This window comes from Pholis gunnellus (assembly GCF_910591455.1).
Source record: "Pholis gunnellus genome assembly, chromosome: 14".
Lineage (NCBI taxonomy): Eukaryota > Metazoa > Chordata > Actinopteri > Perciformes > Pholidae > Pholis > Pholis gunnellus.
The window spans coordinates 705,565-730,842 of NC_136541.1; the positions used below are offsets into that span (position 1 = coordinate 705,565).

Sequence of the window (25,278 nt, forward strand, 5' to 3'; positions counted from 1 at the left end):
TCATTTGTAAAGTAAAGCTGTCAGTTTAAAATACAATATTTCCGTCGGAGATGCAGTGGAGTAGAAGTGGCACTAAAAACAATACTCAGGTAAAGTACAAGTACATCAGAATTGTACTTTAGAAGAGTACTGATTCACTGCAGTTGAAGCACGTTGGTGTTTCAGGTGTTTGATGAGGTTTGTGATCTGAAATGATTCTTAAAAGCAAAGCTCTCCCGTCTCTGTGGTGTCGTTCATCTGTGAATGAAAACGACCCGATCGGACGGTTTGATCAGCGATCAGAACTGAAGAAGAAGAAGAAGAACTCTGAACTCTGTGGTTTCACTTTCCAGCCCGTTCTCAGGGGAAACCACAGCGGCTGCTTCGTGCGTGTTTGGTGAAACCTGATTGGCTTAAAAAACAAACTCGATGTTCATCTGACGCTCCACTTCCTCTCAGGAAGACGAGTCACCGGCCTCGTTGACAAAGAGCTCGCCGAGCAGAGATGTGTCGTTAGAGTAGTCGGTGAACCAGCTGTTCCAGATGTTCCGTCTGCCTGGAGGGACGTCGATGTTTGCCGGACCATGAGAGGAAGTCAACGCCCCCCTGAGGGTGGCGAGGCTCCGGTCCAGAGTCCCCGTCGGGCCTCGTACCGCTGGCTCCTTTACAGGAAGCCCGAGCAGCCGTTGGACGGGTACGCGTGGAGGACATCTGCTCACCTGGCAACGGCCAAGATGGCCGCCCCCGAGGGCGAAGGGCGCTCCACGGAGCCTCTTCTCCACCAGAGGCTGCTCGGCCTCCCGAGGTCGTCCAACGTGGCCCCACGTGGACCCTCCGAGGGCCAGCAGAGGCCCGGATCTCTGCGCGGGATCCTGCCCTTCTTCAGGTCCGTGTCTGAGCCCGGTACGGGGGGCGGTCCGGACGGGACGGCGGTCAGGAAGGTGAGGTCGGAGCGGAGAGGAGCCTCCGTCAGCAGCTTCCTCACCTCGGTCTCTAGGAGGATCAGCAGAGTCCTCGGGGAGCGACCTGAACCTGAAGAGTCTGGTAGGAGAGACCACGTTGATCTGGATTTGTTCATCATGAGAGAAAATACTGTTGAAAGAGTAACTTTACTCTTCTTTCTTCAGCAAAACAAAACCTTGTTTCTCTGTAGAAATGTAGAAGTATTCCGACCTACATGTCGACCTTTTATTTGATAGTGTTGAACAGACTTTCCTCACGCAGCGTTCGTAGCTAAACCTACGAAATATGAACAGAATGTGATTTGTAGATAACCAGGACGTATCAATGATTACATTGATCACTGATCTATCGTTGATCTCTCCTGCAGGAGAACTGTTTGTTCCTCGTATGAAACCAAAAGTCAACGTTGATTTATTTGTCGCGTATCTTCTGTACTTCAGTATAAAAACACTTCTGTAGTTATTTTAACCCAAAAGGACAATCTTTTATTAAACCTAACTAAGTAGTTTCCTGTGACGATAACTTTAGTCAAATTAAATCGATTGTACGAGGATTTGTTGAAGAGATTCAGAGCAACCTTCTCCAGAAGTACCCTTGATATCCTTATTCAACCTCTTTCTAGAAACGGATCTCTCGTTAGTCTTCTAACCACCAGTTGGTTCTGGTCCCAGACTACAGCGCTCATTATGACCTTTGAGGAGCGTCGCAGAGCTTCGTTCTGTGTTTCCTGAGGTAAAACCTTCCTCTGTGGTTGTTGTGAGCGTCTTCCTCCTTTGTGCTGACAGAGAGCTGGAAATCATCCGGCAGCTTCTCCACAAAAACATTTACATTCGTCCGGATTGTGTGTGACGGTTGAAGGTTTAGTTATGCTAATTAATTTTCCACTAGAACGTGGCGTGATGTGCAGACGTAATATTTGGAGCCAGACGGTAATGAATGTGTGTTTTCATGCAGAACTGACGACTGATGCCTGCAGAGAAAACACAGTTTCTGTTGTTTCATTTGCGGTTTAAACACATAAGAAGTGGACTCAGTCGTTGCGACGTCTCTTGTTGGTTTGTGGACATTTTGAAACTTCTAGTTCGACATTTTGTCCGTCGCAGTCTTGTTTCTATTTGCAACCGGTGAACAGGAAGTGACCCGTGTCTGAGTTAACGGGTTTTTGTCCCACGTGTTGGTGGACGGGTCTAAAGACTGCGATACCCATGAGCCTTTGCTGCTGTTGCCAAAGAGGAAAAGGCCAGTCAGACGGCGAACCAGAGCGGCAGTGAAGTCAAAACACTTTTGTCGACGGAATTCACCCAAAAGTCACCTAGAATTAAAAAAAGTGAATTAATATTTAATCTGAAGAAAGTTTTTCTTTTTTCGTCGTAATCTTTAGCGGCACCATAAACCGTATACAGGAAGTGGACGGAGTTGTCGTAACGTCTGTCATTGGTTTGTGGATGTTTTGAAGCCTTGAGTTCAGCGTTGTGGTCGTCGCCATCTTGTTTTTTTTTGTTGTTTTTTTGCAACCAGGAAGTGACCATATTTGGTCAAAATAAAGTGTTTATGAAACCTCACATCAAAATAAACCAAATTCAGAATACAGCACGGATATTTGAGAACTTCTAGGACTCTAAAAAGAGATAAAACACATTTAATAAAACCTACTGGAGAAACCAAAATGTTTAGACTCAAAGTTGTTTCAGCATTTCATCAAGTCTTTTGAGAAAAGTTGTAATTTCACGAGATCTTAATACTTGTAGTCGTTTGAAGGATCGACCTGAAGGGGAAGATTTTAGGATATTTAAATAAAATGAAAGTGCAGGTTTGCTGGTGTTCAGACCAACACGGGGACTCAACCTGAACAAGACCCACATTCACCAAAACCAACCAGGAAGTCCTCTTCTCTGGGACACCAGATACAGGTGGTTTATGGGAGATGTAGTCATGTGAGAGGAGGAGGAGGAGTTATCTTCCTCCTCAGCATCATCACTGTAACACAGTTCTCATGGAATAAACATCTGTTTCCTCTCGTAGAACCAGAGATTAAAACATATTTGTTTAACCACATTAATAATAATGAGAACACGTGTTTCCTGTTTTATTTTTCACTTTCATACTTTAAACTCTTTGCATGAAGCATCTGAGCAAACTAGTTTTCTTCTTGTTTTGTGTTTTGCACTTTGATCTGATATCTGAATAATGACATTAATGTCACTTTAACCAATCAGTGAGGAATGTTGTGTCACATACAATCAACCATTCTAGGCACAATAAACAACATCCAACATGTTGTTCCTGAGGCAGCTTGTAACACATAATATAAGCTTTATTCTCCAAATATAAAGACTTTTATTCTACAAATATAACTTTTATTCTTAAAAGTTAATTAACTGTTAAATAACAGTTAAATAACTGTTATTTAACTGGAGGATTCTGTGTTTATTCAACACTTTCACTGAGAAGCTGTAGTCAGAGTGAACAGATGAACAGGAACTGCAGCGAACAGAGAGGATGCTGGGTAGTAAAAAACCACAAAACTCTCACTTCTCCACACACACACACACACACACACACACACACACACGCACACACACACGCACACTCACAAACCTATCTCACCCTCCTGCTCTCACACTCTGAGTTTCCATCTCACAATGAGCAGCTAATGCTAATTGGAGGCTAATTAACTTAAACGTGTGTGTGTGTGTGTGTGTGTGTGTGTGTGTGTGTGTGTGTGTGTGTGTGTGTGTGTGTGGAAGTCAACATGGCCGCCACCTCCTGCATGCTGAAGGAGTTTTTGTGTTCGTCTTCTTTTTGTATGTAAATTGTCCCTCCATAATAAAAGCTCCCACAGCAACAAAAGGAAGCTTGTTAGCCTTTCAGAGGCCGAGTCAGTTTACCGTTAACCATCAGAGTGTAAATAAAGTTTTAACGTTAACCATCAGAGTGTGAATAAAGTTTAATCGTTATGGGTCTGTCCCATCACCCCCCCCAGCTTCCTGTCTCATGGTCCCATCTTGATGAAGCCGTCATGTGACGTGTACCTCGCTGTGTTTACTGGTTACCATAGAGACCAGGGGAGTGTACAGGTCGACACAAAGAGGCCTGTGTGTGTGTGTGTGTGTGTGTGTGTGTGTGTGTGTGTGTGTGTGTGTGTGTGTGTGTGTGTGTGTGTGTGTGTGTGTGTGTGTGTGTGTTTTGAGCAGCCTGAAGTTCAGTCAAAGTTTCTCTAATTTGTAGAAACAGAACCATCATGAGAGAACACCTCTCCTCTCTCCCCTCCCCTCCTCTCCTCTCCTCTCCTCTCCTCTCCTCTCCTCCTCTCTCTCCTCTCCTCTCTCCTCTCCTCTCCTCTCCTCTCCTCTCCTCTCCTCCTCTCTCTCCTCTCCTCTCCTCTCTCCTCTCCTCTCCTCTCCTCTCCTCCTCTCTCTCCTCTCCTCTCCTCTCCTCTCCTCTCCTCTCCTCTCCTCTCCTCTCCTCCTCTCCTCTCCTCTCCTCTCCTCTCTCCTCTCCTCTCCTCTCCTCTCCTCTCCTCTCCTCTCCTCTCTCCTCTCCTCTCCTCTTCTCCTCCTCTCTCTCCTCTCCTCTCGTCTCTCCTCTCTCCTCTCTCCTCTCTCCTCTCTCCTGATGATAATGACGGTCTCTACAGATTCTGGCTGTGGTAAACGGAGTCATTTTGGCGATTGTTTATAAAAACATTCTTTTCAGTCCAGTCTGCAGGTTTTGGAGAGGTAACGTGAACCGCTCAGTGACAACACTAGCTTAGCTTAGCTTAGCTTAGCTTAGCTTAGCTCTCAGAAATACCAGGATGTTCTACTACATCTGCTCACATTCTGCAGGATGAAGCCAGCGTGCTTCTCTGAACAGGCTTACCCACAATCCTCTAGTGCTGCAGATACACGAGCAACAGGAGGATACGCTGTATGCAACAGATACGAGTTCTGAGGTGCCCATGAGCAAAGCACCGACATACTGTCCACTGCTGAGTCAAGTGTGTGTGTGTGTGTGTGTGTGTGTGTGTGTGTGTGTGTGTCTCTGTGTGCGTGTGTCTCTCTGTGTGTGTGTGTGTGTGTGTGTGTGTGTGTGTGTGTGTGTGTGTGTGTGTGTGTGTGTGTGTGTGTGTGAAGAGAAACTTGACTCCAGACAAACCTTCACTGGGAATGTGTGAGAGCTGGGGAGAGTCAACCACCTGTCCACACACACACACACACACACACACACAAATGTAGTGCAGTAAACAATACAATATATTTTCTCTGTCTTGCAGTACAAATACTTCAAACTCATAAGTAACTTGAGTAAATGTACTTTCTGGGCAATATATCGATCTATGACGTCATCAATATGAAGATATGAGACTAGATGTGAGACTAGATGTGAGACTAGATGTGAGACTAGATGTGAGACTAGATGTGAGACTAGATGTGAGACTAGATGTGAGACTAGATGTGAGACTAGATGTGAGACTAGATGTGAGACTATATATGAGACTAGATGTGAGACTAGATATGAGACTAGATGTGAGACTAGATGTGAGACTAGATATGAGACTAGATGTGAGACTAGATGTGAGACTAGATGTGAGACTAGATATGAGACTAGATGTGAGACTAGATGTGAGACTAGATATGAGACTAGATGTGAGACTAGATGTGAGACTAGATGTGAGACTAGATGTGAGACTAGATGTGAGACTAGATGTGAGACTAGATATGGTACATTAGATGTTAGATGTTGTAATATCAGTGTTTACTGATGATCATCACAAAGCTCTCTCTGAATGTCATGTCTTTGTCTTCATGTGGTTAATCAGACTTTCTGTGGTCGATGACGTGTGAAAGGTCAGAACGTGGCTCTAGAGACCAGTAAAGACCAGTAGAGACCAGTAGAGACCGGTAGAGACCGGTAGAGACCAGTAGAGACCAGTGGAGACCAGTAGAGACCAGTAGAGACCAGTTGACACCAGTAGACACCAGTAGAGACTGGTAGAGACCGGTAGAGCCCGGTAGAGACCGGTAGAGCCCGGTAGAGACCGGTAGAGACCGGTAGAGACCAGTAGAGACCAGTGGAGACCAGTAGAGACCAGTGGACACCAGTAGACCAGAGCTCCTAGTCTCCGGCTGGTCTGGACGCTCTGGACTAATATAGAAGCTGAATCCATCCGTCTCTGCAGGACGACGGTGTCAGCAGGAAACTACAACCAGGAAACTACAACCAGGACATGTTGACACATCGACAGATATCGTGCACGGCGTACCTTAAATACAACATTTACTGATAAATGAAATGTTGTAAAATGTCATTCATTAACAAATGGACTCTTTATTTTGGGGCTCTGATAAATTCATATAAAATAAAAACTGCATTTCCCGATGAAGGCCGTGAGGTGTGGTTGAAAGCTCTGGATGAGAAGCGTGAATTAAGGGTTACGTTGTGGTTTCCAGCTGAGCTCCAGAGGCTCCACTGGTACACATGTCCCAGAGCTTTCAGCCGCATCCTGTGGTCTTCATCAGAGGATGGAATGGTGTGAGATCCACGTTAAAGAAGACGTTATTTTAGGGCCACCAGACACGTCACATGTTTCTGTAACACCTTGTTTGATCCTCAGTCAGAGGATTTAAACATGTGTGACGGTTCTCTGGAGCTCGTCTCTGAGGCTCCAGACTCACCGCCGAGACTCTAAAGAGGGTTTGTAGCTCCGCTGAGGGTTCCGCAGCAGGTCAGTCGGTACGAAGAGTTACGTAAGAGCTCAGCAGAGGATCTGAGACCAGATCCCCATCTTCGTTCACATCAGAGGTCCACGTGTGTGTGTTCTGCTAGTTAACACAGACACACACACACACACACACGCTGTCCTTCACTTCCTGTCTGGGCTGCTCCTCCTCTCAGCAGGTGGGCCTCCCTCAGGTCTGACGTGGGTGATTTAGTATGCGGACAGAAATAGAAGGTGAAGCTCCTCAGCTGCTTCCTGCACAAACACTCGTCCGTCCTTCAGCCTCACGTGGACGCAGCTCGTCTGTGAACAACGTTCTCCCTCTGCTCCGTGTGACTGAACGCTCACTCCATCACCAACGACCTGCTGCTCTTCATCCAGAGACGTTTGCTGCTCCGGTTGTTTTAACGTGTTCAAGGAATGTCAATCATCAGACACAACATAGAATAGAGACGGATTATTGTCTCACACACACACACACACACACACACACACACACACACACACACACACACACACACACACTGAGGTCAGCAAGTGAACAGCTGATCATGTGGTAGTTTAGAGCCACAGCGCCCTCTGCAGGTTCAACATGACGATTACTTTTGTATTAGTACCTCTGTCTGTGTGTGTGTGTGTGTGTGTGTGTGTGTGTGTGTGTGTGTGTGTGTGTGTGTGTGTGTGTGTGTGTGTGTGTGTGTGTGTGTGTGTGTGTGTGTGTGTGTGTGTGTGTGTGTGTGTGTGTGCCCGCCCAGACACAAGCCAGTCAGTCCACGTTCCAGATGTGTGTTTTCATTCAGTGACTGATTGACAGCAGCTCCAGGTGGTGGGCGGGGCTTAGGTGGTTGATTATGTCTTTAAAGGGACGTTTGTGATCTCTTGATCCTCATTGGTGGGTTCGTTCTACGTCCTCTGCAGAGCGTAGTGTGTCTCTCTGTGGTGTCTCTCTAGAGATTCATGCTACGGGTGTTTGTGCGTTGATGTGTTTTTGGTGTTTTTTTAAAGATGCTCAGTTTGAACAATACATTCAAAGAAAGGAAAAACTCAAATTGCAGAAACACGCAAATGCACTTAATTTTTGATTAACTATAAACATAATGTTGCATCAAGCTAACGTCAGAGAGAAGAACTCTGTGTTTAGAGATGAATAAAGATGGAGAGAGCTCTGAAATAAACCATAGTAACAACAGAACCTGTGCTCGTGTGTGTGCTCTGTTGACGTGCTTCGTGGTTATCCTGCGTGGTCATCACAGTGACGTTCCTGGTGGGCGGAGTCTAAACGTGTTTGTGTGTCTGTGTGTGTTTCCTGACACTCAGACGTTAAAGGTCCTCCGGCTCACCGCTTCTCCTGCGGTCAGAGTCCGTCCGGCGGGGGCGGAGCCTGGGACAGGAAGTTCTGCATCCTGACGGACAGCCAGCTGCTCCTGCTGAACAAGGACGAGGAGGTCAGAGTCACGTCTGCACCTCCACACACACACTCTTAATAGGCTCCTCCTCCTGATTTTACTTCCATTTCATGGGAAGCATCATCAGCAGTAAGTGAAGCTTTTAAAGCAGGAATCACATCAAATACAACGCAGAGACAAGAATACATACAGATTAATAAAGAGATAAATGATATTAATAAAAGCAGGATTATGTGATGTTTAGTGTCTGTATTAATAAAGAAATGTAAATAATACAGAATAGGATGCAAACATCACAACATATTAACATAATATAGTGACATAATGTATAATAATATAAAGATTATTATTCTTAAATAAATGAGTGAATATGCCTTTAAATGTACCAGAAATAATATTACAAATAAATGTAATTGATAACATAAATGACATAAATTGATATTTCTGTTGTAATTTTCTTCTTTGTTTACCTTTGTATAAATCTATTCTTCTATTTCATTTTGAAGTTTATTCATTAGTAGCTTTATGTCTATAAATACATGCGCCACATTATTTAATGTATCTCGTCATTTATCAGGTTTTGTCCTCTATACAATAAGACGGAATAGAAAATCGAATACATTAACTTAATGAAACATATAATATGATATATTAAAGTGATATAATAGTGTGGTGTTTGTTTGCATCTTATCCTGGTTAACACCCAGTGCCCCCCCCCCCCCCCCCCCCCCCCCCTCAGGCTGCAGGTGAGGCTCAGGTGAGCCCCACAGACTCCTCAAAGGGGCGGAGTCTCCGCAGGACCGTCAGCGTCCCCTCAGAGGGACAGTTCCCAGAGTTCCCAGCAGAGGGCGCCGCCGCCATGCTCGGTAAGGACCACATTCCTACCTTCAGTCTGAGTGGTCCAAAACACACGAGAACACTGGATCCGACATTTCCCACAATGCAACTGTGCAATGTTTCTCATTCGAGCCTCCCTGTCTGCAGACACACTTCCGTTTATACTACATTTATTCACATGTCTATTACATGTATATTACATGTAATATACATGTAATATACATGTATATTACATGTATATTACATGTAATATACATGTAATATACATGTATATTACATGTAATATACATGTATATTACATTTATTCCACATTGATGCTCGACTGATTCTACGTACATCACACAGTACTAACCAGGACCGGTCAGTTTATTATCATGTGGAGTTCCCCTTCAAACGTTTAAGACTTCCTGTCACAGATACTGTGTTTTATTGTGTACTTTTAGACTTCAGGTATTTCTATAGAATCAGTCTTTAATCTGTGGGTCACTTTTGTCAATTCAATTGTTTGCTTTAACTTTTTAACTGACGAGTACAAGTGAACAGTGAACTGAGATTTTGGTGCTATATTTACACAAGCGCTCTACTAGTGTACAACTTTGAGGTACTTGTACGATACTTTTCCATTTTCTGCTACTTTGTACTTCTACTCCAGTACATTTGAGAAGTACATATTGTACATTATTTAGCATAATGAGTACTTTTACTTTTGTTAATTGAAGTATATTTGATGAAGTTTTGAATGCAGGACTTTTACTAGTAACAGAGTATTTATACTGTGGTATTACTACTTTTACTCAGAGTACTTCTGGTTACCACCATTAAAACCTTGTTGGAGTTTTTAGTAGCTAACTAATTAAAATAAGTATAACTGATGTGTTTTACAGTCGACCGATGCTCCATATTTTATTTGGTGTTTTTAAAGCTTAGCTTGTGTTCTGACTGTATTTTACATTCTGAAGCCCGTCAGGAGGTATTTGTGTGAACGTCTTCATGAGCGTATATGTCGGTATTTAGAGACGTGGTTCAGAGAAGAGTCAGGTGAATGTTCTCCTCTTCGTAACGAGGCGTTCGGGTGCAGCCTGTAATTTTCCTGCCGTGTGTGGGAGCGTCTCTGTGAACCGGGGGAATGTCTGGAGGACAAAGCGCCCAGTGTCCGTCCGTCCGTCTGAAGGAGCTGGACTGACCCCGCTGCCCCCCGTGGGACGGCCTGGGCTGAGGGGTTTCCCACCCAGAGCTGCAGGGGTCCAGATAACTGGTTTCCAGCTCTGGAGAAACAATAAAACAGGAAGTTTGAATACTTTGATTGAGACTTTTCTGTCCCAATGATCAGTTTATTGATCAGTTGGTGGACAGACAGAAGTCTCCTCCTTCGTCCTGCTCGTTCATCCTCACTAACTCATTCATTCACTGACCCCCTCCATCCCCCCCTCACCCCCAGCCCAGGGGGGGAGGTTATTTATATGTTAATGTGGCCAGTCCGCCCACACAGACAGGACTCAAACAACCAGTTTGTACTGGGATTAAATCAGGATGTAACCTGGTTTAAAACTAGATTTATGCTTTTTAATGTTGATTTATCTTCTGTTTAATAGATCCATACTAGGTTTGATGCTGACATGTATACTGGTTATAATACTGGGTTTATACTGGTTGTATCACTGGTTCAATACTAGATTTGTGCTGGTCCTGATATTTGGATTTAAACTGGTTTTGATAGTGAGTTTAAACTGGTTTTGATAGTGAGTTTAAACTGGTTTTGATAGTGAGTTCATACTGGATTTGATAGTGAGTTTAAACTGGTTTTGATAGTGAGTTTAAACTGGTTTTGATAGTGAGTTCATACTGGATTTGATAGTGAGTTTAAACTGGTTTTGATAGTGAGTTCATACTGGATTTGATAGTGAGTTTAAACTGGTTTTGATAGTGAGTTTAAACTGGTTTTGATAGTGAGTTTAAACTGGTTTTGATAGTGAGTTTAAACTGGTTTTGATAGTGAGTTTAAACTGGTTTTGATAGTGAGTTTAAACTGGTTTTGATAGTGAGTTTAAACTGGTTTTGATAGTGAGTTCATACTGGTTTTGATAGTGAGTTTAAACTGGTTTTGATAGTGAGTTCATACTGGATTTGATAGTGAGTTTAAACTGGTTTTGATAGTGAGTTTAAACTGGTTTTGATAGTAAGTTTAAACTGGTTTTGATAGTGAGTTCATACTGGATTTGATAGTGAGTTTAAACTGGTTTTGATGGTGAGTTTAAACTGGTTTTGATAGTGAGTTCATACTGGTTTTGATAGTGAGTTTAAACTGGTTTTGATAGTGAGTTCATACTGGATTTGATAGTGAGTTTAAACTGGTTTTGATAGTGAGTTTAAACTGGTTTTGATAGTGAGTTTAAACTGGTTTTGATAGTGAGTTTAAACTGGTTTTGATAGTGAGTTCATACTGGTTTTGATAGTGAGTTTAAACTGGTTTTGATAGTGAGTTTAAACTGGTTTTGATAGTAAGTTTAAACTGGTTTTGATAGTGAGTTCATACTGGTTTTGATAGTGAGTTTAAACTGGTTTTGATAGTGAGTTCATACTGGTTTTGATAGTGAGTTTAAACTGGTTTTGATAGTGAGTTCATACTGGTTTTCATAATGAGTTTAAACTCAAAATGCTGTCTCATTATGCTGCTGGAGGGTTCAGACAGACGTGTGGTGTGATTTAAGCCAAACTGGGAAGTGAAATAACAAACAGGAATTAGAAGCTCTTGTATTACCCTCTTCCTCTTCCTCTTCGTCCTCGTCTTCTTCTTTACAGTCACACAGTGATAGTTGAGATACTCATAGTGTTGCTGGTTCAGTCTAATTACAGCGTTCACCGACTGCTCCTTAACTGTCTGAGTTCTGAGACGCCTGCAGCTCTTCATCATCATCCTCATCAACATCCTCCTCCTCTTCTTCACTACTTCAGTGTGACAGACTGAAGCAGTCAGCTGATTAGACCACTGATTACAGGAAGCTGATCTCTCCCCACAGAGATCTTTTTGTTTCAGGGGATTTTACAGTTAAAGGTGCAGTCAGTGTTCAGCGGCTAACGGATGCTAACAGAAATGTTTGTCTCAGTCTGATCTCTGGGTGAGGTGAAGCTCTCACTGACTCTGGATCTGCTGCATTCCTCAAGTCTGCTCTCCACCTGTCAGCCCCGCCATAATAAAACCCCACACATCCCTGTTGCAACTTCGCCTTCAAAGTAAAAGCCTTTTAACAGTTCTGGATTCAATCCATAAATCGCACAATGAAACCGTTTCTGAACCTGTATAGTTGTAGCCTGAAGCCTCATCTTTCTGCGGCTCGTCTTCGTACAAAAAACAAATCACACGATCATCAGAAAGTGGTTAACAATGAGTATTATTAGAGGTTTTATCTAACTAATGACAAAACTATATTTATAAATGACACAACCTCTGTCACCTTCATCAGAAAATCAAAGAGTAAAACAATGTGAGAGATCTACAGGACGTGTGTTCAGCTGTCATGGTACCAAATGAATGTCTTATTTCAATGAATTTAATATAATTGCCTCTATTATTGACTGAAAACTGCATTATTTGTCCAAAATGTATCCGTTTAATTTATTTCCCGTTTGGTCTTCAGTCTTTTGAGACTTGAATCAGTTACTATAAACAATGAACACTTCACTTATTATGATTTTATATTTATTTTACTTCCCTTCTCTTTTTAAGATAAGATTAAATATAACAGGTTATCCCCAGAGAGTATATTTACAGGATACAGCAGAATAACAAACTAATGGCTAATAATGTACAAAATAATGAAAAGAAATGCAAAAAATAAGAGATAAAAAAAAAATCAATTCCAAAGCGTTACACAATAAAATACTTTAGGTCATATATATTTAGATGTATTATACATTTGAACTGTTATTGAAATAGTCTGTTCTGATTTTTCTCATGTTTTTGATTCTTACAACACAGGATTGTACAATAACATTTAAATGTATAAACAAACATTCAAATATTTTAAATTAGAACAAAGTATATAAAGAAGCACTCAATAAATACAACATATATAACTTACACACACAAAACATGTGCAGTGTCAGTGTAACATTCACGTTCCAGCTGCTACTGGAGCTAAATATATGACTGCTATTATTAAAACGTCACCTCACGTGTCCTGTTAGTGGGACCTTTATTGTGAAGGTCCGGACCGGAAGTGTGTGTGTAGGTGTTGTGTGTCCGACCTCAGACTGAATGAGTGTTTAGTCTCAGAGGACGTGGATCTGGTCTCTGATGGACTCTCTGGGTGAGTCTCTTATTTTAATAATTTCGTAATCAATAACAAACGGACTTCCGGTGGTTTAAATAAAGTTCCGCGTGCAGGTCGACGGTCCGCGCGCCGCTCACAGAAAACTTTATTTACAAAAAGCAGGTTGCGAGACGCGCGTGAAGCTGCGAGGAGAGACTCCGCCCACAGACTACTTCCGGTAATCACGTCATCTGATCAGATGTCTGATCGATCCGGATCACAAGTGAAAGAGTACTCTGATACTTCAGTAAAAGTACTAATACAACAGTGTTAAAGTACTCCCTTACACGTGAAAGATGTGCTTTCAAATTCATACCTTAATTAAAGTACACAAGTATTATGAGCTAAATGTATTTAAAGTACAAGTACACAAGTTTTATTATCAGCTGAATGTTATTAAAGTAAAGGTACACAAGTATTATGAGTTAAAAGTATTAAAAGTACACAAGTATTATTATGAGCTAAATATAGTTATATTTGATTATATATATATATATATAAACAACATGTGGTGCCTTCAGGCTCTCTGAGGATTGAACTCTCCACCCTGAGCAGACAGACAGTGTGAAACAAAGGCTTCTTTGTGCAGCAGATTATCTCTGTTGTGTCGCTGTTGTCAGGTGTGTGTCTCAGGTGTGTGTCTCAGGTGTGTGTCTCAGGTGTGTGTCTCAGGTGTGTGTCTCAGGTGTGTGTCTCAGGTGTGTGTCTCAGGTGTGTGTCTCAGGTGTGTGTCTCAGGTGTGTGTCAGCCTGCAGACATTCCCAGCATTCCTCACTCTGCTGTCTGGTGACATCACACTCACAGACTGGTCCGTGTCGGAGTAACTCCAGATGCAGAGAGAAGCAGCGTGACGTCAGTGTTTGCTGTTAACCCTCTGAACACCAAGCAGGTGTTCTTCTCTCTGTGGTCTTGAGTTTTACTCCAAAATAAAAGTCCTGCTCCTCTATAGAAACAGAACCTTCATGACTAGAAGTAGAGAGAACTAGAACATGTCTTTACTGCACAATAACACAGTTATGATGACATCAATCATAAGTAAGAAATAAAGTCACGTTGAATTTCTTTGATCAGTTCTTTGATAACAATTGGAAAACAATAGAATCTAAACATCCAACATGTTTCAAATGTCTACAAGTTTTACCAAAGTTGTATTTTAGGGGTTCAGAGGTTAAACAAAATGAGATCAAAGACTAAATATGACATTTCTCTCACAAGAATCTACTAAATATATTTCATCTCTTAAAAATAAAGAATCTTTTTTTATTCACGAAGGTATACACTATGCAACAAAACACACATTTACTTTTCATTGTAGAAGTAAAACTATAAAATATAACTAACTAAAACTAATAAAATATATTTAGTCTGAAATAACTAAGAAACTAAATTGATTATTTGTGTGGTTCATGAATCACTGAGAACATTTTTGACCTGTTTGTTTACTGTCTTCATATTAATTTAACAAGGTAGTATGCATTTATATATATATATATATATATATATATATATATATATATATATATGTGTAGTAGTGTATTGCGCACCTTTATGTTAAAGTGCTGCTCTATGAACAAAAGGTCAACAACATTTGGTTTAAACACGTTAAACTCATCAGGTTCTTGTTAACAGCAGGATTCTCTTCACACAGCAGCAGTTATAACACAGTTATAATGATTCTGATCATAGATATTCAGCCGTTGTTCACAACTTTATCTTCATGTGTGTCAGAGATGAATTTAAATATACATCTTGACCTGCAAACCTATCTACGTCATGTTTTATGTTTGTTAAATTCTCACTAGTGATAACTAAATGATATGATTATTATACATATTACAAACTAAACACTTTAAAACTCTAAAACAATAATTTAAATGAATCATTTCTTTTTTTATTATTTTGGTATGTTGGTCAGACACTATGCTACGCTGATTAGTGTAATATGTGTGGTGTTTGTTATAAATGTATGTTGGTACATAGAGGGCGATAAGAAGCTGTACATGGAGGGACTTAGGACCCAGGGGACTGTAGGGGAAGGAAACAGGAAGAGACGCCACACAAACAGCTGTTCACCGCTCGCTGCCGGCCGGCTGGTTCTTGTGTTAAAAATGTCCGCTTAATAATAAATTTAAAAAAGCATTAACGCACGATAAAATAATTGTCTGCGTTAATTAATTAATGCGTTAACGCGATAATAACGCGTTAACTTGCCCAGCACTAATTTATATATATATATATATATATATATATATATATATATATATATATATATGGTGGCCCAAACTTAAAATGAAGTTGCCACTTTTCGTACAGTAATACAGCAGCTAAATAATGATGTGACATAATATATTTATTACAGTAACAACATTCTTTGTAGTTTGTGTTTTAATACAACAGTAGGATGTTTCCGTCACGTTCAAAGACGTCGGGACACGTCGCCTCCCGTCACAGATGTCCTCTTTGTTTTCTATTTGGGTTCATCTGGTTTGTTTTTGTTTGAACTTTTATCTGCTCAGGTACTCTGTTCACTACCTGTTCAGGTACTCTGTTCTCTACCTGTTCAGGTACTCTGTTCACTACCTGTTCAGGTACTCTGTTCTCTACTTGTTCAGGTACTCTGTTCACTACCTGTTCAGGTACTCTGTTCTCTACTTGTTCAGGTACTCTGTTCACTACCTGTTCAGGTACTCTGTTCACTACCTGTTCAGGTACTCTGTTCACTACCTGTTCAGGTACTCTGTTCACTACCTGTTCAGGTACTCTGTTCACTACCTGTTCAGGTACTCTGTTCACTACATGTTCAGGTACTCTGTTCACTACATGTTCAGGTACTCTGTTCACTACCTGTTCAGGTACTCTGTTCACTACCTGTTCAGGTACTCTGTTCACTACCTGTTCAGGTACTCTGTTCTCTACTTGTTCAGGTACTCTGTTCACTACCTGTTCAGGTACTCTGTTCACTACCTGTTCAGGTACTCTGTTCTCTACCTGTTCAGGTACTCTGTTCACTACCTGTTCAGGTACTCTGTTCTCTACTTGTTCAGGTACTCTGTTCACTACCTGTTCAGGTACTCTGTTCTCTACTTGTTCAGGTACTCTGTTCACTACCTGTTCAGGTACTCTGTTCTCTACTTGTTCAGGTACTCTGTTCACTACCTGCTCAGGTACTCTGTTCTCTACCTGTTCAGGTACTCTGTTCACTACCTGTTCAGGTACTCTGTTCTCTACTTGTTCAGGTACTCTGTTCACTACCTGCTCAGGTACTCTGTTCTCTACCTGTTCAGGTACTCTGTTCACTACCTGTTCAGGTACTCTGTTCTCTACCTGTTCAGGTACTCTGTTCTCTACCTGTTCAGGTACTCTGTTCTCTACCTGTTCAGGTACTCTGTTCTCTACCTGCTCAGGTACTCTGTTCTCTACCTGCTCAGGTACTCTGTTCTCTACCTGTTCAGGTACTCTGTTCTCTACCTGTTCAGGTACTCTGTTCACTACCTGTTCAGGTACTCTGTTCACTACCTGTTCAGGTACTCTGTTCTCTACCTGTTCAGGTACTCTGTTCTCTACCTGTTCAGGTACTCTGTTCACTACCTGTTCAGGTACTCTGTTCACTACCTGTTCAGGTACTCTGTTCACTACCTGTTCAGGTACTCTGTTCACTACCTGTTCAGGTACTCTGTTCACTACCTGTTCAGGTACTCTGTTCTCTACCTGTTCAGGTACTCTGTTCACTACCTGTTCAGGTACTCTGTTCACTACCTGTTCAGGTACTCTGTTCTCTACCTGTTCAGGTACTCTGTTCTCTACCTGTTCAGGTACTCTGTTCACTACCTGTTCAGGTACTCTGTTCACTACCTGTTCAGGTACTCTGTTCTCTACCTGTTCAGGTACTCTGTTCACTACCTGTTCAGGTACTCTGTTCACTACCTGTTCAGGTACTCTGTTCACTACCTGTTCAGGTACTCTGTTCTCTACCTGTTCAGGTACTCTGTTCTCTACCTGTTCAGGTACTCTGTTCTCTACCTGTTCAGGTACTCTGTTCTCTACCTGTTCAGGTACTCTGTTCTCTACTTGTTCAGGTACTCTGTTCTCTACCTGTTCAGGTACTCTGTTCTCTACCTGTTCAGGTACTCTGTTCTCTACTTGTTCAGGTACTCTGTTCTCTACCTGTTCAGGTACTCTGTTCACACACTGTTGCCCTCACGTGGTCAAAGTAAATCATTGCAGGTTTAAGGAATCAACAGTCAGAGTAATGTTTGTCATTCATACCGTGACGGTTCAATGCCGGCCAAAAAACGAGATGCTGCTACTTAAATATTTCCTCTTTGCTCATAAAATAGTAATAGTAGTAGTAGTAATTGTAATAGTAGTAATAGTAGTAATAGTAGTAATTGTAATAGTAGTAATTGTAATAGTAGTAATAGTAGTAATTGTAATAGTAGTAATTGTAATAGTAGTAATAGTAATAGTAGTAATAGTAGTAATAGTAGTAATTGTAATAGTAGTAATAGTAATAGTAGTAATAGTAGTAATAGTAGTAATAGTAGTAATAGTAGTAATTGTAATAGTAGTAATAGTAGTCATAGTAGTCATAGTAGTAATAGTAGTAATAGTAGTAATAGTAGTAATAGTAATAGTAGTAATTGTAATAGTAGTAATAGTAGTAATAGTAGTAATTGTAATAGTAGTAATTGTAATAGTAGTAATTGTAATAGTAGTAATAGTAGTAATTGTAATAGTAGTAATAGTAGTAATAGTAATAGTAGTAATTGTAATAGTAGTAATAGTAGTCATAGTAATAGTAGTAATTGTAATAGTAGTAATAGTAGTCATAGTAGTCATAGTAATAGTAGTAATAGTAGTAATAGTAGTAATTGTAATAGTAGTAATTGTAATAGTAGTAATAGTAGTAATAGTAGTAATTGTAATAGTAGTAATAGTAGTAATAGTAGTAATTGTAATAGTAGTAATAGTAGTCATAGTAGTAATAGTAGTAATAGGAGTAATTAATCAATCAGATCCAAAATAAATCAGATGATTAGACCCAAACCTTGGACTGAATAAGCAGGTAGAAGAATTACACACATTTAAGAATATACAAGATCTCTCACATATGTACTGTTTCATATAATACAATATGAAAATGTTCTACATTAAAAATAAATAGAATAAGGCAAATTTATAATGAACTCTAAATATAAATATATAAATAAACATTTCTCAACGATCAGGCATCGCTAAGAACTAAAACATCAAAACGATGAGAAACACGTTTTACTGAGTTCACGTTAAGAGGCCTCACTATTTCTAAACGAGAATAATCATCATATTATATATTATATACAAATATATACAAATATATACATATGCACACAAATAACGTCTAAAGTGAGAACGTCCCTTTACCTTCATGATTGTATCTGTGACACAATTAATGAAGATATGATTATGAAAATAATTTAAAGTTGCACCCCCCACTCACACTCACACACACACACACACACACACACACACACACACACACACACACACACACACTCACACACAATGTTAATAGCTGAAGACCCCAGAGTTGCGTCCCACATCAATCGGCTGAGAGGAAACTTATTAAGTAATTATCCTCTGAGCGCAGATACATGGAGGAGGAGGAAGAGGAGGAGAGGAAGAGGAGGAGAGGAAGAGGAAGAGGAGGAGAGGAAGAGGAGCTGCTGCACAGAGAGAGAGAGAGAGAGAGAGAGGAGCGTCTGCAAAGAGAGAGGATAGAAAGAAGACGAGAGGAGGCAGAACACAACAGTCAGAGGATTGATTGAATAAATGCGGTAAAAGCTCGGCACTCTGAGAGAGAGAGGACGATAGAGAGAGGGTTAGAATTACTGCTGAGTGGAGAGAGAGAGAGAGGGGGGAGAGAGGGGGGGGAGGAGGGAGGAGGCATGGTTGAGAAATGTGTGTGTGTACGGGGGGAAAAAGACGCCAAGTCGAGGATGTTCACGGGACGAAGACGGACGTTTTTACAGCTTAACCTCATTGGCTGGCAGGCGGCTGCTCCGGCCAATCCCGTCTGACTCTCTTTGGTGTGTGTGTGTGTGTGTGTGTGTGTGTGTGTGTGTCCTCTCCTCAGATGATGGGGAACAGCTGTGATCGAGGTACCGTCTCCTCCTCCTCCTCCTCCTCTTCCTCTCTGTGTGTTTGTGTCTGTGTCATGTGACCCACGTGTCATACCTGGCTTCCTTTGCGGCATGTTGCCTCAAAACTTTGAAGAAGAAGAAGCAGATGATGTCCGGCCACGTTCGGGACCATCATCGCTGCTTCTTCTCCGGTTTTTTTTGGGGGGGGGGGGGGGTTTAGCAGTTAGCGGTTAGCCTTACCGAGGAGATGTGGGGGTGCATGAAAGTTTGTCCCCGGCTTCCGTTGCAGCGCTGCATGCATCGAGGCATCGCAGCTGCAACTTGATCCAGCACTTTGCTGCTGCTGCATGTTGCGTTCACTGTGGCTCCGTTAAAGTCAGCTTCTATTTTGTTATTGTTGTCTTCATACCATTTAAACATGACCTCCATGTCTCTGTACATCCATGTGTTGACTGTGACTATAACGCCCTTATTTGGCATTTAAAAAGCAGTGTATAAACATGTAATAACATAGTTTATAACACACTATAATGCCGGTATAAGCAGATATTGTTGGACATCTGTAAATGTTTATTAATGTGCTGTATTTGTCCACAATTAAAAGTGAAGATAGTTTATATTTTTACAGCTGTCTGCCAACAGCAACAGTTCATCTATATTACGACTATATGACAGTAGGTAATAAACCATTTATTACATGTTTATGCACAGATTATACGTGATAAAAAGGAGGACTTTATTTAAAGTGTTGAAACATTTTTAATCGTGAAATCAAATTCTTGTTATTTTCTATGGTATTTAACATAATTAATGTAAGTGTCTGATAGCGCGATAGTTCACGAATCTCATGTTGAGGTTCAAACCATCGACGTGTCGGTCCGTCTCTTAACACCGTCTAACTTCCTGTCTGTGGCTCGTTGGTTCCTACGGAGGATGTACAAACAGGAGCAAACAGAGACTTTGTTGGGGACTATTTTCAGCGGCAGAAGAATCCACATTGCTCTAGTGAGCATTGATACGTGGGATTTAAAGAGTACACTACAGTGTGATGATGATGATGATGATGAAGGCTCCTTGATGTGTTTTAACGGATTTTTTTACTTAGTTTGAGTCTCAAACATGAAGACAAACAGAACATCTGCAGATTCTTTACACATGAATAAAAACCTTGTGTGTGTGTGAAGCGATGAGCAGAAATGAAACACGTGGTTTGACTGGAGCTCTTTCAGGTCGTCACCAGTGGTTTACTGGCACAGCTGGTTGTATGAATTATACTAATGTTACAACAGGAGTGCATGGAAACACATTTTATGGAAATTCTGATTATTTATTTGCTAAATTTGGATGAAAACTACCTGAAACAACGCAAACAGAGGTAGAGACCAAAAACAAGCTAAAACACAGTAATACACACAGTATTATATATATATATATATATATATACAGTATTTATATATGTGTGTGTCTAGACGTCGGTGGTGATGTAGGAGTTATTCCAGCTTCCTGTCTGCGCGGTGCGACTCGTAGGTGGTTCAAGAGCCCCCTGAAGGCCTCCAGAGAGACACCCTCAGACAACATGGCTGATGAGTGAGCTGGAGAGGAAGTGAGAGCGTCTATATTTAGCTTTGGAAAAAAAATCAATGATCTGGATGTGAGCCAGCTCTGAGGACGTGACCTTTTTACTTTAACTGGAACCAGAACGAGTCACCGAGCTGGAGACAAGACACACGTATTACTTCTGTCAGTCAAGTTTGTCTCTCTGGACTCTGAGATGATCACCTGATCACCTGATCATTAGATCATCAGATCACTAGATCACCAGATCACCTGATCATCAGATCACTCGATCACCTGATCACTAGATCACCAGATCACTAGATCATCAGATCACTAGATCACCTGATCACCAGATCACCTGATCATCAGATCACTCGATCACTAGATCACCAGATCACCTGATCACTAGATCATCAGATCACTAGATCACCTGATCACCAGATCACCTGATCATCAGATCACTAGATCACCTGATCATCAGATCACTAGATCACCAGATCGCCTGATCATCAGATCACTAGATCACCAGATCGCCTGATCATCAGATCACTAGATCACCTGATCATCAGATCCCCTGATCACTAGATCACCTGATCATCAGATCCCCTGATCACTAGATCACCTGATCATTAGATCACCAGATCACTAGATCACCTGATCATTAGATCACTAGATCACCTGATCACCTGATCACTAGATCACCTGATCACTAGATCACCTGATCATCAGATCACCAGGACAGATCGCTGATGATGTGGAGGAGCTGTCCTTCACACACTTCTCTGTAACCAGACAGACCGCTGCTCCTCCTCAATAGTTTGACTCTAGTTTCTGTATTTTAGTTTGGTGATAAAGAATAAAAGTCAGATTCATTGTTGCTGTAAGAAACTTCTCTAACTAAAGTCAGACTTCAAGAAGTTTAAGTTCAGGATATCTGGAGTTAGGTTTGTTGTGACTAGTCGTGTTTCCACAAACGTATCACGATGCTTCTTTTGAAGTATGACGTTAGAAACAAAATAGCCACGGTAGCTCGCTAATCTAGCTTGTTGCTCCCAGTTAGCAGGCTGGCTAGCTCCAGGTCGCTAACAGGACGGTCGACTGTAAACTGGAGCAGAGTTACAGAACGTAATGAACTCTGAACCCGTTCTTCATGCTGTTATCAGATCATTTCACCTGTGCACTTCCTGCTTTTATTTAGATAAGATTTCCATTAGACACCAGGGATCCAATAAATATAAAAGTCCATAAATGTCGTCACCTCGTCCTCCATCCGTCTGAAAGCTCAGAGGCTGCTGATGATGATGATGATGCTGATGATGCTGATGATGCTGATGATGCTGATGATGATGATGCTGATGATGATGATGATGCTGATGCTGATGATGATGATGCTGATGATGATGATGATGATGATGCTGATGATGCTGATGATGCTGATGATGCTGATGATGATGATGCTGATGATGATGATGATGCTGATGCTGATGATGATGATGCTGATGATGATGATGATGATGATGATGCTGATGCTGATGATGATGATGATGATGATGATGATGATGATGATGCTGATGATGATGATGATGCTGATGATGCTGATGATGATGATGCTGATGATGCTGATGATGATGATGCTGATGCTGATGATGCTGATGATGATGATGATGATGATGCTGATGATGATGATGCTGATGATGCTGATGCTAGGGCTCCGTGTCTCTTTGTCTCTGCAGAAGTGTCTTCGGAGCGATCCCCGAGGAGGAGGAGCATCTCCGGTCTGGGGAGCTCGGAGAAGAGCAGCGTCGCTGCCGACAATCCAAACTCGTCGCCTTTCAAAGTGCCGGTGAGTTCGCAGGTCGTACGACGTCTTTGACGTTCAAAAAGTTACCGAACAAGAAACGGGGAGAGTACGATGTTTGATATGCTGACGACAGAGGTCATGAAGCAGGAGTGTCTTTGCTTCATGAAGCCACGATAATCTTTTTACTTCTTCCTACTTTAATTAAACACAGCGGCTCGTTAAAAGCCACTCATGTACACATTTGTATATTATAATGTATATTATATTATATTTTATATTCATGTGAAAACATCTCCTTCAAACCACTGGATTTATTCAAGTTTATCACCAAAGCTACATTTGACCAGTGCTGGGCCGTGCATGTAACACCTGGACCTTCACTGCTGTCCTGCAGCTGAAACACAGATACGGTTATTATTTGTTTCATGTAAAACTGAAGCTCAACACCTACAGATACACTATCTGCCGAGAGTGCGTCTCCTCTCTGCTCTGACTGCCGCGCGAGGCTTCTGTGGGCGGCGGCGGCGGCGGCGGCGGAGGAGCGGCTCACGGCAGCACCGCTGCTCGTTCACACAGAGCAGAACGTACGAGCTTTAACGTCTAAACACCAGAAAAGTCTCCAACAACACAACAAGTCTCTAGATGTGTCTCTAGTAGCTTTTGACAAAAGAAAGTCTCCATGAGGGTTTGGAAAGTCGCCAGATTTAGCGAGAAAGTCGCCAAGTTGCCAACACTGGCACCGGCTAAATATGTCCCCAGAGCAACACTGGACGTAACAATGGTTCCTATCACATATTAAACCAAACACAAATGCATCTTCATAAAAATATAATATATAAACAAGCATATTAAAGCTGCTGCAGATGTAAAAACAAACGCAGTTAACTTACCAGAGCTGCTGTTCACTGTTTAAAGACAAAGTCCATCCTCCTTTCTTTGTTAATAAAGAGTTTAATCTCACGTTGTTCAGAACATCCGTGTGTTGTAGTTCCAGTCAGAAGTTCTTCTGGATTCATGGACGCCAGTGAAGACATCGAGCCTCCTCAGTTGTGTTTCTTGAACACGTTTTAATGTGTTTGAGGCTGAACATGTCGCTCCACAGAGGCAGCAGATGTTGGGATCGTCACCGCCCAACATGTCACGCTAGCCCACTGACCAATCACGTAGCTGTAGGCCAGCTAGCAGCTCTGACACGTCAAAGAATACACCCACCATGTCAAACTAAAGATCTGATTGGTTGAACACTATGACGATCAACAACATCGTCCCCATTCACTTAACCTGCACATGGATTCACTGGTGAGTCTGCAGGCCTGGGGCCTCTCTTCTACCTAGAGACACAGAGGTGAACTCTGATTGGATCAAAGCTCTACTTAAAACAAGCTGCACTGAAGCAGAGCAGCTGAGGAGCACAGTAGCTGTGCTATGAGAAGATAAGATAATAACATAAGTTATTTCTTTATTCATTGTCCGCTTCAACACACATCTCATTTACAGTCATCCGTGCACACTGATGCTCAACAGTAAGTGTCCTAAGTGAGTGATGCAGTTTCTCTCGGTTCATCTTCATCATCAATCCGTCGCTCGTCATCGTTCATGTCGGTAACTCGAGCAGCTCTCGACGTCGCTCAGGTAGAGAATCGGTGCGTTTTCGTCTGAAGTATTTTTAGTTCCCCCCGTCACACTGCACAGAGTGTCTTCATACGGTAGATAACAGGCAGAGAGATGCATGCTGGGAGACGGTGCAGCCCAGAGGTCAGAGGTGAAGCAGTGAGGGGATCAGGAATAAACACGTCCACGTGGATCAATAGCAGTGATCAGGTGTGTGTGAAGGGTTCAGATGCATTGATGTGTGTGTGTGTGTGTGTGTGTGTGTGTGTGTGTGTGTGTGTGTGTTTGAGGATATTAATATCTCAGGAAACGAGGCCGCTCACTTCCTCTGCTCTGCACGGAGCTTTTTATCGTCACGCAGGATCTGATTGGTGGAGATCAGAGTCTGATCACACACACACACACACACACACACACACACACACACACACACACACACACACACACACACACACACACACACACACACACACACTCACACTCACACACACACACCAGTGTGTGTGTGGTCGTGTTCGTCCATCAGATAAGATGATCAGCTGACTCAAAGTGATGACTCATGCTGTGGTCCATGAAGTAAATGTTCCGTTAGTTTTCGTCATTAATTGATCTGATAAATGTTTCTGATTGATCCATAAAACAAGCAGCAGCCCCACCAGCCGTCCCCAAAACATTCAACGTTTCAGAACATAGAAACTTAAGAAATGACCTGAACGATTAATAGAATACTAAAATCCATTTTATTTTCTGTTGTTCGGTCTATAAAAGGGTTAAAAATGTGGAATACTCGTGACATAGTCGTGACATAGTCACGACAGTCGTTAAGTAGTCGTGAATAGACAGACAGACATACTGGGCTGCTTATTCAGATCATCAGGCGACTGAATCTATTTTATTGTAACTCCGTCATCTCCTTATCAGTAACGCACCCATCAGCCTCCTGTGCAGGTGGGGGAGTTGTTACTGTGTCTCCTGTTTTCAACATGCAGCT

The 25,278-nt window shown here is 41.8% G+C and overlaps 1 protein-coding gene across 1 annotated transcript; it reads left to right on the forward strand.

Moving 5' to 3' along the window:
- Nucleotides 1-563: 563 nt before the first annotated feature.
- Nucleotides 564-22,748, forward strand: LOC306705989 (uncharacterized protein; the record flags this gene model as incomplete). The annotated part of the gene is made up of 4 exons (XM_079172902.1): nt 564-1,023; nt 7,961-8,088; nt 8,789-8,915; nt 22,609-22,748. The coding sequence occupies 4 exons, from the start codon at nt 564-566 to the stop codon at nt 22,746-22,748; spliced, it is 855 nt and encodes a 284-aa protein (XP_079029028.1).
- Between the last annotated feature and the right edge of the window lie 2,530 nt (nt 22,749-25,278).